Source organism: Citrus sinensis, chromosome 3 (genome assembly GCF_022201045.2).
Source record: "Citrus sinensis cultivar Valencia sweet orange chromosome 3, DVS_A1.0, whole genome shotgun sequence".
NCBI classification, from domain to species: domain Eukaryota; kingdom Viridiplantae; phylum Streptophyta; class Magnoliopsida; order Sapindales; family Rutaceae; genus Citrus; species Citrus sinensis.
In genome coordinates this window covers 11787041-11802209 of record NC_068558.1, presented here as the reverse complement: position 1 = coordinate 11802209, position 15169 = coordinate 11787041, and the positions used below count along the sequence as shown (strand labels likewise).

The 15169-nt window shown below is 34.8% G+C and overlaps 1 protein-coding gene across 2 annotated transcripts; it reads left to right on the top strand.

Moving 5' to 3' along the window:
- The first annotated feature begins 3130 nt into the window (after positions 1-3130).
- LOC102628240 (protein DOG1-like 4) lies at positions 3131-5075 on the top strand. Of its 2 annotated transcripts, none has more exons than XM_025099275.2 (2): positions 3131-3725; positions 3902-5075. In XM_025099275.2, exons 1-2 carry the CDS (start codon positions 3337-3339, stop codon positions 4209-4211), a joined length of 699 nt encoding a protein of 232 aa, XP_024955043.2. In that variant the 5' UTR covers positions 3131-3336; the 3' UTR covers positions 4212-5075. The 2 variants fall into 2 exon arrangements, with proteins under 2 accessions (XP_024955043.2, XP_024955044.2); XM_025099276.2 differs by having other exon boundaries at positions 3146-3725; positions 3905-4557.
- The last annotated feature ends 10094 nt before the right edge of the window (positions 5076-15169 follow it).

Below are 15169 nucleotides of genomic sequence, written 5' to 3'. Positions count from 1 at the left end.
TCCTTCATTGCTTTCTCAATCCAATCCAACACCGTTTTATAGCTATTTTCATCATCAGAGGCTATGTCTGCAACCTCATTGAAAGCGTTACACATTTTTTCATATCTTTCTTGTTGGATGGTCAAATTCTGCACACCATAACAAACTTTCAGCTTACTATAACGTCTCCTCACATCTTTCCTCCATCTTGATAAAATGTATCTTTCTGGAAGTAATTCAATTGAGTTACGTATCAGCACTGCAAGGGCATGCCTGCAAAGAATCCCCCTAAACTGGAATTTTGAACATATACAATTAACTTCACACTCAGCTTCTTCAAAAAAAACCTCAAAGAAGCCTCTCCGACCTTGCCCAAATGATTCAATTATTTGATATATTGATCCCACAGAATCCGAGATATCACAATACATAAGAGCAATCAATTCTTCTTGAAATTCTTTAAACTTGGGAATGGTGTACACTTCTTCAACTTGCCTCTCCATCTCATATCTTGATACGCATGGTGTCATTTTACTGAAACACTTGGCATCTGCTTGCCATTCTAATTCAGCTTTCCTCTTCAATGCATTTTCATATTGCTTTACAAACTGTTTCAGATTTGTTTTTGAGTTAACAAATCCATCAAAAAATGCATTCATACTTTCACTTCGCTGAGTTGTTGACATTTCTGCCCAAAAATAGCCTTTTAAATAGCATGGGACCCAACGATGCCTTTCCTCGTACAAACCATTTAACCAATCATTATCCCATAATCATATTCTGTAATCATGCAATGCCAAGCTTCCTCAAACGCATTAGAACTCAGTGAATCATAAACAGCAGAAAGCAGGGAAGATATAATACCTTCATGTTCTTTAAAAGCCCCTAACTTCTTAGGCACCTTCTTCATTATGTGCCATAAACACCATCGATGCCTAGTAATAGGAAAAACGTTTTCAATTGCCTTTTGCATATCCCTGTCTTGATCTGTAATGATACCAAGGGGAGGAGAATCAGACATGCATGATAACCACGCCTCAAATAACCACGTAAATGTCTCCGTATCCTCGCGTGAAATCAATCCGCATCCCAACAAAATAGATTGTCTATGGTAATTAACTCCAACAAAGGGAGCGAATGGCATGTCATACTTGTTGGTCAGATATGTAGTGTCAAATGTGATGACATCTCCAAAATATTTGTAAGCTGCCGTACTCCGCGAATCTGCCCAAAACACATTCTTTAATCGATCCTCTTCATCCAAATCAATGCTAAAAAAAAATCCATTACATTCTGCTTGCTTTTTCTGGAAGTACTTTAAAAGCGCCATAGCATCTCCTTCCTCAAGCTGTAATCACCTTGTTTTGTCAACAAAATTTCTACAATCTTTTTCTAAGAATGACACATTTTCATACCCACCAGCTTCAACAACAATAGAATTGAAATTTTGGGCAATTCTAATTCCTGCACAATCATTCATTTCAATTCGCATTTTAGCGCTTGCACTAATTCTGCGATTGCATGGGAAATACCTAGCTTTGTCTGGACTCAATCCATGGTTGTGTTGAAAATTTAAAGTTTGAAGAACCCATTTTCCATCTTCATTTAGACAACCTCCAATTTTTGCATCACAACTATTTTTCACATTCGGTTTCGGCTTCAATGCATTAGCAGATTTACTTTCTGACTTGCCGCTATGCCCACATGCAAATGTCGCATATTTTACAATTCCATCGGTCCCCTTCTTAGTACTTCGAACCTTCACAGGAAACCCCTCTTGTTTACCATAAGCTTTGTAAAATGCAAACATTTCTTCATGATTATCAAATAACATTTCAAGAGTTCGCTCACATTTGTTCGGTTCCACAATTTCATTTACATCGTTAGCTCTTGTTTCTTGCAACTCTTCAAATGCATGCTCATTTTCCAAATACTCAATTTCTACAAAATAATTAACATTTGTATTAAGAAACTTATATAACATTTTGTCCAGTAACGAAAATTCCTAACAATTTAAATATATAAAACACATCCACAAATTTTTATAATTTATTCCATTATCTCCAACAATTTAAATTATAAAATCCTAACAACTTAAATATATAAAACACATCCGGAAATTGTAATTTATTCCATTATTTTCAGCAATTTAAATTAAAAAAAAATCCTAACATATATAAAACACATTTAGAAATTGTTATAATTTATTCCATTATTTCCAGCCATTTAAATTAAGAAAAATCCTAACATATATAAAACACATTCAGAAAATTATTATAATTTATTCCATTATTTCCAGCCATTTAAATTTAAAAAAATCATAACAATTTAAATATATAAAAAGCAAAAATCTACGAATTTTTACAATTTAAATTAAATATTCTAACCATTTAAATATATAGAACACAATAAAAATTTTATTTGAACGTAGTGAGAGTCACCAACTTACCAATTAATCAGTACCAATTTTATCAATACCTCTTTTTGTAGATCTAGATCTAACTTCTTCCTTGTGATAAGCGAGATGCAGAGACGGCACTGGTGAGATGCAGAGACGGAACTGGTTTTTCCTTCCTAAATGCAGATAGCTCACGTTGAGTAAATGAGAGGTGAGAGATAGAGAGAGACTAAAGATGGCTGTAAAAAAGTAATATCTTTTCGTTACTTTTCTTTCTTTCTTTTGATTATTTTATTTTTTAAATGAAAAAAGTAATAGACAAAAGCTGGTGAGTGCAGTTGAAGCAACAGACATTGACGTGCCAATTTTTCTGTCGTCGTGGAGTTCAAATAGCATAACTCTTTTTATTTTTATCTTTTTATTTCACTTACTTATCAATTATTTCACTTACTAAATCTATGATTCATACATATTTTTTATTTTTATCTTTTTATTTCACTAACTCATCTTTAAATCCTTGTTGTTATTATTATTGTTATTTGTTTTTGTACATCAAACTATCAATCATCCCATCCAAAAACAAACCCAAAATGAAAGCAAAAGAAGAGAAAATATATATTAAACAAAAAACAGGTGAGAAAATTACAAATGAAATGAGCGGCCCGCCATGACATGTTTCATCATCTTCCTCCACGTAGTTAGCACGCGCCTTTCACACGCTTGCCAGTTGCTGCCACCTACATTTCCAAATTTTGTCTTTTTCCCTTTCTATTAATTCTTGTCTTGCACTTCCATGAGCATTCAACGGTCAACACAAACACCACACAACAAAGAAAAAAGAAACAAACCCCCCAAATTTAACTTAATTATAAAATAGCCATTCTCTTTTTTTTCTCTTTTTATCTCCCACTCTCACTGTCACTCTCAAGGGAGAGAGTAGGGACCCAAATAATTAAAAAATGTCGTCGTCAAGCTTCAGCAGCTTCTACAGCACGTGGTTCGAGCAGCTGAACCAGCTGGTCCAGCAACTCTCGGCGGCTCCTCGACCGCCAACGACCCACGACCAGCACCAGGACCTGGAGAAGCTGGTCGCCAAGACCCTGACCCACTACACCGAGTACTACAAGGTCAAGTCCGCCGAGGCCCAACGCGACGTGTTCAACGTGTTCGCAGCTCCCTGGGCTTCTTCCCTCGAACGGTCACTCCATTGGATCGCAGGGTGGCGGCCCACAACTGTGTTTCATTTGGTGTACACGGAGTCAAGCACCCTCTTTGAGTCTCATATTGTTGATATCCTTCGTGGCCTCAGAACCGGTGACCTTGGTGACCTCTCCCCCAGCCAGTTCAGGCCAGTAATTTTCTTTTCTATTTTCTTTCTTGACCATGAAGCTAGCATTTATATTTTATTATATATATATATAATTGATAAAAATACGTAAGTACATTTTGTTGTGAAATGATATGTGCGGTTAATTACGAGCTGCCGGCATTTACTTAAAGAATAGGGTTTGCATATGTGTGCAGCAGACGAGTGAGCGAGTTGCAATGCGAAACGGTGAAAGAAGAGAATGCAATCACGGACGAGTTATCGGAGTGGCAAGATGGGGCCAGTGAGTTGGTGGGCGACTGCAGCGCGAGCGTCGACGAGAAAATACGGCTTCTCGTCAGCATCGTGCAGAAGGCCGACGATTTGAGGCTACGAACGGTGAGGCGAGTTGTCGACTTACTGACCACGCAACAGGCTGTTGAGTTCTTGATTGCCGCCGCCGAATTACAGTTTGGGGTCCGCAAGTGGGGCCTCGATCAGGACCGTCGACGTGGCCGTTTTGGGTAAATTAACATCCTCGTAACCGTTTTTTAAATCTTTTCTCAGATAACCATTGTAGTGTGTTCACTTGTTTCATCGAATCGGTATCCGATATTTGGTATTTTCAGTATTCAGTAGCGGTCACTGGTCATGGTCTGGGACTTGTTTGATTGAAATGGATGAATTATGTACTTATTTTAGACATCTAGGAACGTTGGCGATTCCGGATGTTGTTTTCTTTTTTTAAGGTATCAAATGTTTTCTTTTTAGGCACGTTTGAGAGTGACGTGTGGCAGTTGGATTGTCAAAATTCAGCACTTGAGGTGTTTGGTGAAGTCTTATAGTTGGGGTTTGGTAGCTTAAAAGTTATTTTTTTTAATTTTATTTATAATTATAATTTTTACTCTACAACAGTTATAATTTAAAAACTATAAGCACCTTACTTCTAAATGCACCCTCAAATCCTTCTCTCCCGCGAGGAGTTGGGTGAGTTGGGTGACCAAATAAATAGTTACTTAAAAATCACTGGATCGATTAAACACGCTGGCTAAATCGAGATGATGCTATTTCTATCTAAATTAGGGATGATTATAATGTTAACTAAACTATGGTAGACATTAGATGGGCATGCATGTTTATTCCTTATGTAATGTCTTCCATGACGGTTTTCTTCTTTTCGTGGCTCAGCTATTTCCGGAATCAACATTTATGATGATGATTCAACGGTTGTAATGACATATTGACATCGAGGAATTTTTTTTTTTGTTTATATTTATTTGTTTCTCTATTCTCAAATCTGAAGAATGTTTATTTCATTTGCTGCCATGAGAAAATTTGGATTTTATTTCTATTAATTACTTTTTGCCCATCAATTAAATTTTTTATAATCCCGAGGATTTCGTTTATTTTATTTTAAGTTATAAAGAGGGATCCAGCTATGGTGCCACAGTTGTATGGTACCACAGCTGGATCCAACCATTGGATCTAGCTCTGGTGACAACTGTGGGCTAGATCCAATGGTTGGATCCATCTGTGGTACCATACAACAGTGGTACCACATATTTGTCCTATAAAGAGATTGTTTAAAAAATAAATAAATAAATAAAGGAGTTGCAGTGATGGATTACATGTGAAGATAAAATACGTCATGGGAGAAGATATATTTTTATACGTGTTAGCATAAGAAGGTCATGCAGCTGCATGCCCGCCATTTCTCGGAACCGTACACGGCGTGCATGACACATGAGAGGTTGCCATTTATGACAGCTCTTTGGTTTGGACAATGATTTTTTTGACTATTTTTATTTTTATTTATGAAAAGGAAAATGTTACTTTTTTCGAGTTAAATCCCGAATTCAACCAAAACGACGCTATTTTAGTTTTTTTTTTGTTTTCATTTTTTCTTCCATGAAACGTAGTCATTTCAGCTTAGTAAAAACAAAACCAACTCAAGCATAAAAAATGCAGAGAAAACGAAGCTTTATGAACTGAGAAAAACGCAGAATCTTTAAGCTCTTCCTCTTCGATTCCTAACCTCATCGGTATTAGCAGTAGCTGTTAAATTTTTCTGACATAAGACTAAGTTTCGGCATTTGTACAAGCTAAGGTATTGTTTTCGTTGGCCAACATTTTGTTTTCGAATCTTCAAATTTTTGAAGTTTCAGTTTCGATTACGAATTTCTGTCTCATTTTTGTTGTCAAGTTTGTACTAAACTTTGTTTTCGAATTTTTGTCTCATTTTCGATTACGAAGATATTTGAGTATACAAATGTTCTCTTCTCTATATTCAATCGAGAAGATAATTTAACCCCTGCTGAGAATATTTGAGTATACAAATTTCCTCGATTTGGATCTTAAACAAAACGAACAAAATGAAGAGGAGACGAAGAGGATTGAAGTGGGTTATATGTCGTTCCCTAGAGAAAACGAAGAGGAGAGGAACGTTTGCTTTTGCTAGGGTGAAATGGCTGCGTTTCATGAAGAAGAGGAAACGGCGTCATTTTGTTTTAGTTTTCGGGATTTGACCCGGGATAAATAGCAGAACTCTTATGAAAAAGATAACATAATTTTCTTTGTACTTGTAGATACGGTGGGCAAAAAAGTTTAGCCCGACCTAGCTTAGACCTTCGGGTTTTTGGCCCATCCTTTTATACGAGGGCCTAAACAAAGGCTTAATAAAAAAATTTGAGTTTGACCCAATTTTTATTCTTTTAAAAAATAAATTTATAAATTTAAATAATAAATTAAAATTTTAAAAAATAAAAACTTATATTCTCAATTTATAAATTAATAATAATTTAAAAAACTTAAAATTATAATATTAATTAATTAGTAAAGAGGTTGTTTAAAATTAAAGATTCTAATATATTAAAAAATTAAATTTCTAAGCTTCCACTTGTTTCATTTTTTTATTTATTATTTTATTTTAAAATATTCATTTATTTAATTCATTATGAATCATAATAATTTATCTAATGTTTACAATAATTTAAAAAATAAAAAATAGTGAAAGTTCAAGCTCAGCTCCATCGTAGCCTTTATGCTTACTCTACAATGAGCTTGGGCATCAGCTTGAAAAGAAAACCCGGCCTAAGCATGCATTTTGTACGGAGAAGGGCCTATATATGTACCAAAGATAAAATCTACTAACATAATATTTGTTTCGAAATTTTGTCAACTAAATTATCAAAAATTTATGTTTGTCATTAAAATTAAACTGAAATTGGTGAATGGATTATCGTCCATCAATTATCTTTAGGCGATGACCTATCGCCCGAATTAGTAGATGGACTATCTATCATTAAGATATATATATATATTTTTTATAAATTCAGTTTAATGAAATTTCAGGTCAATTTTTTTTTTTAAGTTTATCTACAATAATTATATTTTAGTTGAATTTAATTTTTCTTTTGAAACTCATCCGTAGCAACATCGTTTTAAATGAGCTTCTTTTTGGCCGGAGTTTGGTTCTCGAAAACGTTAATTTTCCATATGCAGACAATAGTAATCCGAGTTATTCATGCGGAGATGACTACTCAATTTTGCCATAATCATAAACGACTACAAGAAATATCAATGAATAATAATATTGTATACCCAGGTTTTGTCAAATGCAATATTTAATTGCTTTTTCGTTATTAATGACGAAACGGGAGAAAAAAAGACTTTGCATATAAAACTAGATTCTCATATGACAACTAGATTCTCATTGCAAACATGAAAATATAGCGGTAACATTTTTCTTTTTTCCAAGTAAAACCTCGACAACAAGAGGCAAATAAATGGAAGGTTTCCAAGCACTCAAATACTCAACTCTCCCCGTCTTCCTTCTACAGTGCTTTTTTCTCTGAAAAAAGCATTAGAATGGAAGTAGATCGAAGCCTTTATGGCTTAGTGCAATCACCTACGGCTAAGGGTTGGGTGCTTTTTCTTTTTTTATTTCGGGTAGTTTAATACCCAGGGCTCTATTAAAAGCTCTGAAAAGTTTCTCTTAATAGTCCTTGATATATATTTAGTGCTGAAAAGTGAGTGGTAGCTGTCGGTACGGGGAATAAGCATATTGTGGAAGATGGATACGGAGGAGTTAATTAGAAAATGCCAAGCAGTTGCTCTAAAAGGGGAGGAGGAAGACATTGTAACTTTTACGGCAAGAATGAAGATAACAGGAGAGAAAATTGCAGCAAACAGCTTGGTGGGAAAGGTCTTACTCACAAGAGGAGTTAGCAGAGAGGGACTAAAAGCAGCAACGCAGCAGGCTTGGAGAACGGTAAAGGAAGTGAAAATTGAAAGATGGGGACAATATTTTTCTGTTCAAGTTTGCGTCTGAAGGGAAAAAGAAAAGAGTCCTTCTGGGGGGTCCATGGCACTTTGACATATCCTTACTAGTGCTGGCTGAATCGATTGGCATTGGAGATTGATTAGTGTTAAAAATTATATGTTTATTAAGGGGTAAAATATTATTTTATGTTTATAATAAAATTTACATTTGTAATTATGTAATATATTATGAATTTTTAATTATTTTTTAAATATTTGATTTTGTGTGTTTATTAGATAAAAATAATAATTTCACGTAATTTGAGACTCCAAATAAATGTACAGATGTCAAATTTAGATTCTGGAAGTCTGAGAAATTAAGTCATTGTCGAGGAGGATCCGTGACTTTTGTTGTAAATTTATGAGCTTTTACCCCGGTAAATGTGGTAATTATGAAATTATAAGTTTTTACTATGTTAGATGTGGTAATTGTTAGTGGAATGTGTTGAATGTGCTTGAGTAGATTAAGTTATGTTTATATTTTGTTAGTGGGACAAATGTATGACTAAGATATAATTAGCTTTATTTATTTGTGTGATGTGGATTAATCATGTATTAATATAAATAGAGAAGAGGGAACACACCTCTCTACACATTTCTTTCTCCTCAAATTCTTCTTCTCATCTCTCTTTGTAATATATTTTTAATAAATAAAATTAGTTGTCTGTTTATGACTATTGAGACTCGAGTAAAAGAAGCCACATCCAAAATCAATAGTCTGTCCTTAGTAAAATTGTTTTCTCTAATCATGTAGCGAAAAAAATTTGTTTTCTCTAAGAATTTATTAAATAATAATAACGATACTTACTGTCTTGTTGTTCATCAAAATCGAGGCTAAGCCCTCTGTCCGTACTGCACTTGAGATAGAGGGCTTAGCCTTGATTTTGATGAACAACAAGACATTAAGTATCGTTATTATTATTTAATAAAACTTATCATTTAATAAATTCTTTTTATTTTATTCTATTGCCCAAATGATTAATTGTATAAATTACAATTACTTTCCCAATAATTTTATTATAGAATAAGTACTTAGTGTGTCAAAATTTAACTTGTCTGCAATAAGTCAAAATACTATTTTACCATATTTTATACTAAGATATTAAAAATTTATTGTGCTAAGCCTCATGTTTATCTACAATAAATCAAAATTTCAAAATATAAAATATGGATAAAATTAGATGGAAAATAATTTAATTTATATAATTAAAAATAAAATTTGATTAAATCATATTTTTTACTAAGAGTTTCACCTTCCCCTAACTATTAGTATTTAGCTAAACATATTTGAAATAAAGGAAATTATTAAAATTAAAACAATTATTAAAAAAGTATTCATAATATGTTACATAATTACAAATGTAAATTACATTATAAGCACAAAATAATATTTTTATCCGTTAATAAATATACATTTTTTAACACTAATCAGAGACATAAAAAAATAAGCCTTCACACATGCATCATTTTGCGTGCAGATTCACAACATACCCATAATGTGTATGGAGAAAGAGGTCATTCAAAAGCTAGGAGAGAAGATTGGCAAGGTGGAGGACATTGAAACAGATGAACCAGGCGAATGCATGGCCCAATTTGCTCGGGTCAGAATCTCCATCAACATAACACGACCTTTAAAAAAGGTGGTGTTTTTACAGCAAGGGGAACCAAAATACCAATGCCAGTCTTATATGAAAAGTTGCCAAACTTTTGTTTTTGTTGTGCGCATATTGGCCATTAGTACAAGGAATGCTTGAAATAGAAAGGTCAGCCGAAGGAACAATTGCCATATGGAGGATGGATGAGAGCAATCATGCATGCTGAAAGGACGAAATAGAGTTGAAGGAAGGAGATAGGAATCCATGCTCATACCCAATTCAGAACAAGTATTATTGTAGCCAATTCAACCAAAACTTACTTAACTCAACACAACCCGATTGACCTTAATGGATCAAACCCAGACAAAGCAAGTAATAAGTTGAGTAATACTAATGAACTATGAGGTACAAGCAATGAACAGGCGAGTGATGATATGTCATTAATGCTGAGTACTGAAAAGCCGAAAAATCTATAGCCATAAGATCAAGGTGTAGATAGAGAGATCAACAAGGAGCAGACTAGGAGGGCTGACAATGGCAGCTATCCTAAAAACAAAAATTTAGGAGCGGGAAATGATAATTGAAGGGAAATGGAAGCAAGAGAGGGAAACTAAAAAAAACTTGATGATGGGTTAGCTAAATTAGACGAGGAAGAAGTAGACAATGGGTTTGATAAAGCCAAGGTGAAGCCCCAGATTTGAAAGTGGAAGTTGCAAGCAAGAAATCAAAAACTGAAAAAAGAAACAACAATGGGCTAATTAGTTCCAAAAGGCCTAGTAGTGAGCTTTTGTGGTCGGGTTTTGAAAGCAAGAAAAAAAAAAGACTAATAAGCCCATTGAAATCATCAAACAATAGCAACCAACTTATTTCCTCTCAAGTAAAACTCCAGCTGAGACTGACAGATATAGAACAAGATGAATGAGTGGAAGCTGAAGCAACGGTGGAAGATACATCGGCGGGAGCTGAATGTCAACCCCATTGGCAGCATGAAAATATTAATTTGGAACGTTCAAGGTTTGGGGAAGCCTTGAATGCGCCTAGCAGTAAAGAAAATTTCCAGCTGCACTGGCCTAAAATCTTCTTTTGCTGTGAAATGAAGATGATGGCTCAATAGATAAATTTAATATGTAGGAATTTTAATTTTGTAAATCGTTTTGTGGTTGATAGAGAATGAATGGGAGGAGGGTTAGCTTTGTTCTGGAATTCAGATGTAAATGTTAATATAAAATCCTATAGCTCTCATTATATAGATGCAGTGATACAAAATAAAAGTGACATGCTGTGGAGATGTACTGGTGTTTATGGTCATCTAGAAGCTAAGAAGAAACATCATACTTGGACCCTCTTGAAAAGGTTAGCAGACTTATCCTCTTATCCTTGGTGTTATTTTGGTGATTTTAATGAAATCTTACACTGCCATGAGAAGTCTAGGGGGAACGATAGAAACCTAAGCATGATGACTGAGTTTAGAAAGAGTATTCAAGCATGTAACTTGATCGATATGGGTTATAAGGGAAGTCAATTCACGTGGTCAAATAAGAGATTTAGGCCACATCTCATAGAAGAAAGACTAGATAGATTCCTTTGTAGTAAGGATTGGAGAAACAATTTTTAGGAGCTCTCAGCAAGAAATTTGGAAAATTAGACCTCAGATCATTGCCCAATTATGCTAGAGGTTAAAGAGAGATACAAAAAAGAAAAATACATGAACAAATCATTTTCTAGAGTTCACTATGAAGACATGTGGAGTAGCTGCAAGGCATGTAAAAACATAATAAAGGATGATTGGGAAATTTATGGTGCTAGAGATTGGGAGAATCCTATGCAGCAATTCCAAAGAGCGGCTAAAAGATCTCTAGTTCAGTTAAAAATTTGGAGCAAAGAGGAATTTAGGGGCAGGAAGAGGAAGCTGGATAAATTGATGGAGCATCTGTAGAACATAAAATAAAATTGTGCTCATGGCATGAATAGAGAAGAGATCAGGAAAATTGAGAACCAGATCAATAATATGTTGATGGATCAAGAGGTGTATTGGAAGCAGAGATCGAGAGCTAATTCGCTAAGAGAGGGCGTAAAAATACCAAAATTTTTTCATTCCAAAGCTTTTGCTTGGAAGAGGAAGAATAAGATCTGGGGAATTGAAGATGCTTAAGGGCAATACATGGGTAGTCAGGAGGATGTAGATAAGGAGTTTTGTGAATTTTTTCAGAACTTGTTCACTTCTTCCAGCCCAAGTCAGAACCAAATTGAAGAAGCTTTAAAAAAATTGCTACCACAGGTAACTCCAAATATGAATGCTCAGTTGGAAGAACCATTCACTCTAGAAGACATAGAGAATGCTCTATCTCATATGTGCCTAACAAAGGCCCCAGGGCAAGATGGTTTGCCTGCTGCATTCTTCCAAAAACATTGGCTTTCAGTTCGAGGTGGGGTGATCAACACTTGCTTACACGTCCTAAACAAGCAAGGTAATCTCGCTCCCCTCAACCATACTTATATTGCCCTCATTCATGAGATAGAAAAACCTAGGAAAGTTTCTGAATTCAAGCCGATTAGTTTGTGTAACGTAATTTACAGAATTATAGCCAAAGCTATAGCCAATAAATTGTAACCAATTCTATCCTAAATCATATACCCAACACAGAATGCATTCATACCCAATAGACTCATTACCGATAATGTTATTATTGGTTACGAATGCCTCCATAAGATTAGACATAGTAGAGGGAAAAGAAATGGCTTAGTAGCTCTAAAGTTAGACATTAGTAAGACCTATGATAGATTAGAATGGAGTTTCTTAGATCAAACTATGGCAAAGCTTGGCTTCTCAATTAAATGGATCAAGCTAATCATAAACTGCATGTCTACAATTTCCTTTTCTATAATTATCAATGGTGTTCCAAAGAACTTAATTATGCTTGAAAGAGGTATTAGACAACGCTACCCCTTGTCTCCATACCTATTCATCATATTTCAGAGGCTTTCGCAATTCTTTTGGAGCAGGCAGAAAGGAAGCAGATAATCAGAGGCCTGAGATTTTCCAAGGAGGTCACAATTTCCCACATTCTCTTTGCAGATGATAGCCTAGTTTTCACTAGAGCTTCAGTGACAGATTGCAAGCATTTGAAGGGGATTTTTTACTGTTATACACGGGCTTCAGGATAGGTTTTTTATTTTGAGAAATCCTCAATGTTTTTCAGCAGCAAGGTTCCAACTGGCCTCATCTCAGAAATCAAGAGCATTTTCAATCTTAATGTGGTTTTCCAAGCATGAAAAATACCTAGGCCTCCCTTCCATGATAATCATAAAGAAATCGAGCTTCTTCAGTGACATCAAGCTCAAGGTGATATTAAGATTTCGAGTTGGCAGCACACATGATTCTCAAGTGGTGGAAAGGAAATCCTCATCAAAGCAATAGCCTAACCTGTTCCAACCTACGCAATAAGTGTTTTTAGGCTTCCAAATGGATTATGCGATGATATTCAAAGATCTATGGTGAAGTTCTGGTGTAGTTCGAAAGAACACAAGAATGGAATTCATTGGTCTAAGTGGAATAAGCTTATCTGTGCAAAGAGTAGGGGTGGGATGAGATTTAGTGCCTGTTTGGTATGACTTATTTAATGACCATAAATGTTTATTTAATCTCATAAGATGTTATCATAATTTTTGTTGTTGTTTGATTGTTTTTCTAATAGAGCTTTTGAAGTTTAAATAAGTTATTTTGTCTCCACTAGAAAAAAACTCAAATTTTGGGTTTTTAGGAATAAATGTTGATTTTTTTAAAATATTAAAATATTTAAAATATCCTCTACTTATTTGACAATCGTATTTTATTCTTTTCATAACATAACTTTAAAAAAACTTGCGTATTAAAGTAATTTCATAAATTTTTAATAATAAACACTTATTGACAATCAAATAACTAAAATTTTAATGGTAAAAGCTCTACTAACAAAAACTCTACTTGAAAAAACTATACTTGAAAAGTTATATTAAACGGAGCCTTAGAGATCTCACTAGCTCTAACCAAGCTCTGGTGGCCAAGCAGGGATGGAGAATTATCCAATTTTCCAATTCTTTAATGTCCAAAGTTCTATAAGCAAAACACTTCAAAAATTCAATTTTCTTGAAGGCAACTGCAGGATCCAATCCATCTTTTATCTAGAAAAGTATTCTGTGGGGAAGGCATCTGCTAAAAAAAGGCATCAGATGGAGAGTAGGAAGTGGTAGAAACATCATGGTTTTATAAGGATAGATGGATTCCAAGACCAGATACCTTTAAACCAATATCCCACCATCGTTGCCAGTTGAAGCTGTGGTAGCTGATCTTCTGGATGCTGAAAATAGATGGGATTTAGAAAAGCTGAAGCAACATTTTTATGCCTGTCGATGTACAGGCAATCTCTAGAATTCCTCTCCCTAGAAGACAAAAAGAAGATGAGATGATGTGGGGATTTAATAAAATAGGAGAGTACACTGTGAAAAGTGGATATCAGCTGGCCCTCAAACTCAAGTTTCCAGATGATCCGAGTAGTTCAGAAAGCAATTCCAGCAAGTGGAAATCTCTTTGGGCTCTTGATTTGCCTGAGGGCTGAGAAGATAAAGATATTCAGGTGGAAAGCATCAAAAAAACATTTTGCCAACAGCTGAAAGACCTCTGCAAAAGGAAGTGTTTACAAGATCCAATACGTCAAAGATGCAACAAGTTTGTGGAATTTGTAAGCCATGCTCTGCAGGAGTGCAAAGCAGCAAAAAAGATCTGGAATCTAGATCCTTTTTCTTTTCAATATCTCAATGCTCCTAATCTAGGCATTTTCAGCTCTATCCAAGACGTGCAAAAACTGGAGGAAAGTTGACATTCAGCTTATGGTGGTTTATTGCTGGGTGATTTTGTTTTCAAGAAACAAGTTTATATTTAAAGACAAAAGAATTTATCCTAAGATCTCAACAGCCAAGGCTGAATCGGTTTTGTAAGCATATCATGGAGTGAGACAAACAAGAACAACTCATATTGACAATCCTAGAAAGGAAAAACAGTAGAAGTGTACTCCTCCCCCAAAAGATGTTTTTAAAATCAACGTAGATGCAACCAGTAGTAGTCCAGATCAGAAGGTACGATTGGCAGCAGTTATAACTGATTTAGAAGGCAAGGTAGTAGCTGCGGGCATAAATCAGTCTCATTTAAAGGAAAGTGTTAGTATTGCAGAAGCTGAAGCTATTGAATGAGGCTTACAGGTGGCCAAAATAGTAGTCTCATCTTCCTTGATCATTGAATTAGATTGCAGAGAGTTGGTGGAGCTTGTAAACAACACAAAAGACTGCAAAGCAACAATTCACTGGATCGTTTCAAGTATCCAGTATCTCAAAAGGGAATTTCAAAATGTTAAATTTCTTTTTGTCCCTAGAAACTGTAATGCTCATGCCCATTCTGTAGCAAAATTCTCTTTAGAGAATGATACATCTGCAGTCTGGAAAGATACAATTCCGGCAGACATACATATAGTATTGGATACTGTTGGTTTTAGTTGAATGAAAAGCTTACTTTCTTTTCCAAACAAAAAAAGAGGCAAA

Excerpts from the sequence above, each read along its gene's own strand:
- LOC102628240 (XM_025099275.2), top strand. The coding sequence starts at position 3,337 with ATGTCGTCGTCAAGCTTCAGCAGCTTCTACAGCACGTGGTTCGAGCAG. Across the intron at positions 3,726-3,901 it reads CTCTCCCCCAGCCAGTTCAG|CAGACGAGTGAGCGAGTTGC; the intron begins GCCAGTAATTTT and ends ATATGTGTGCAG.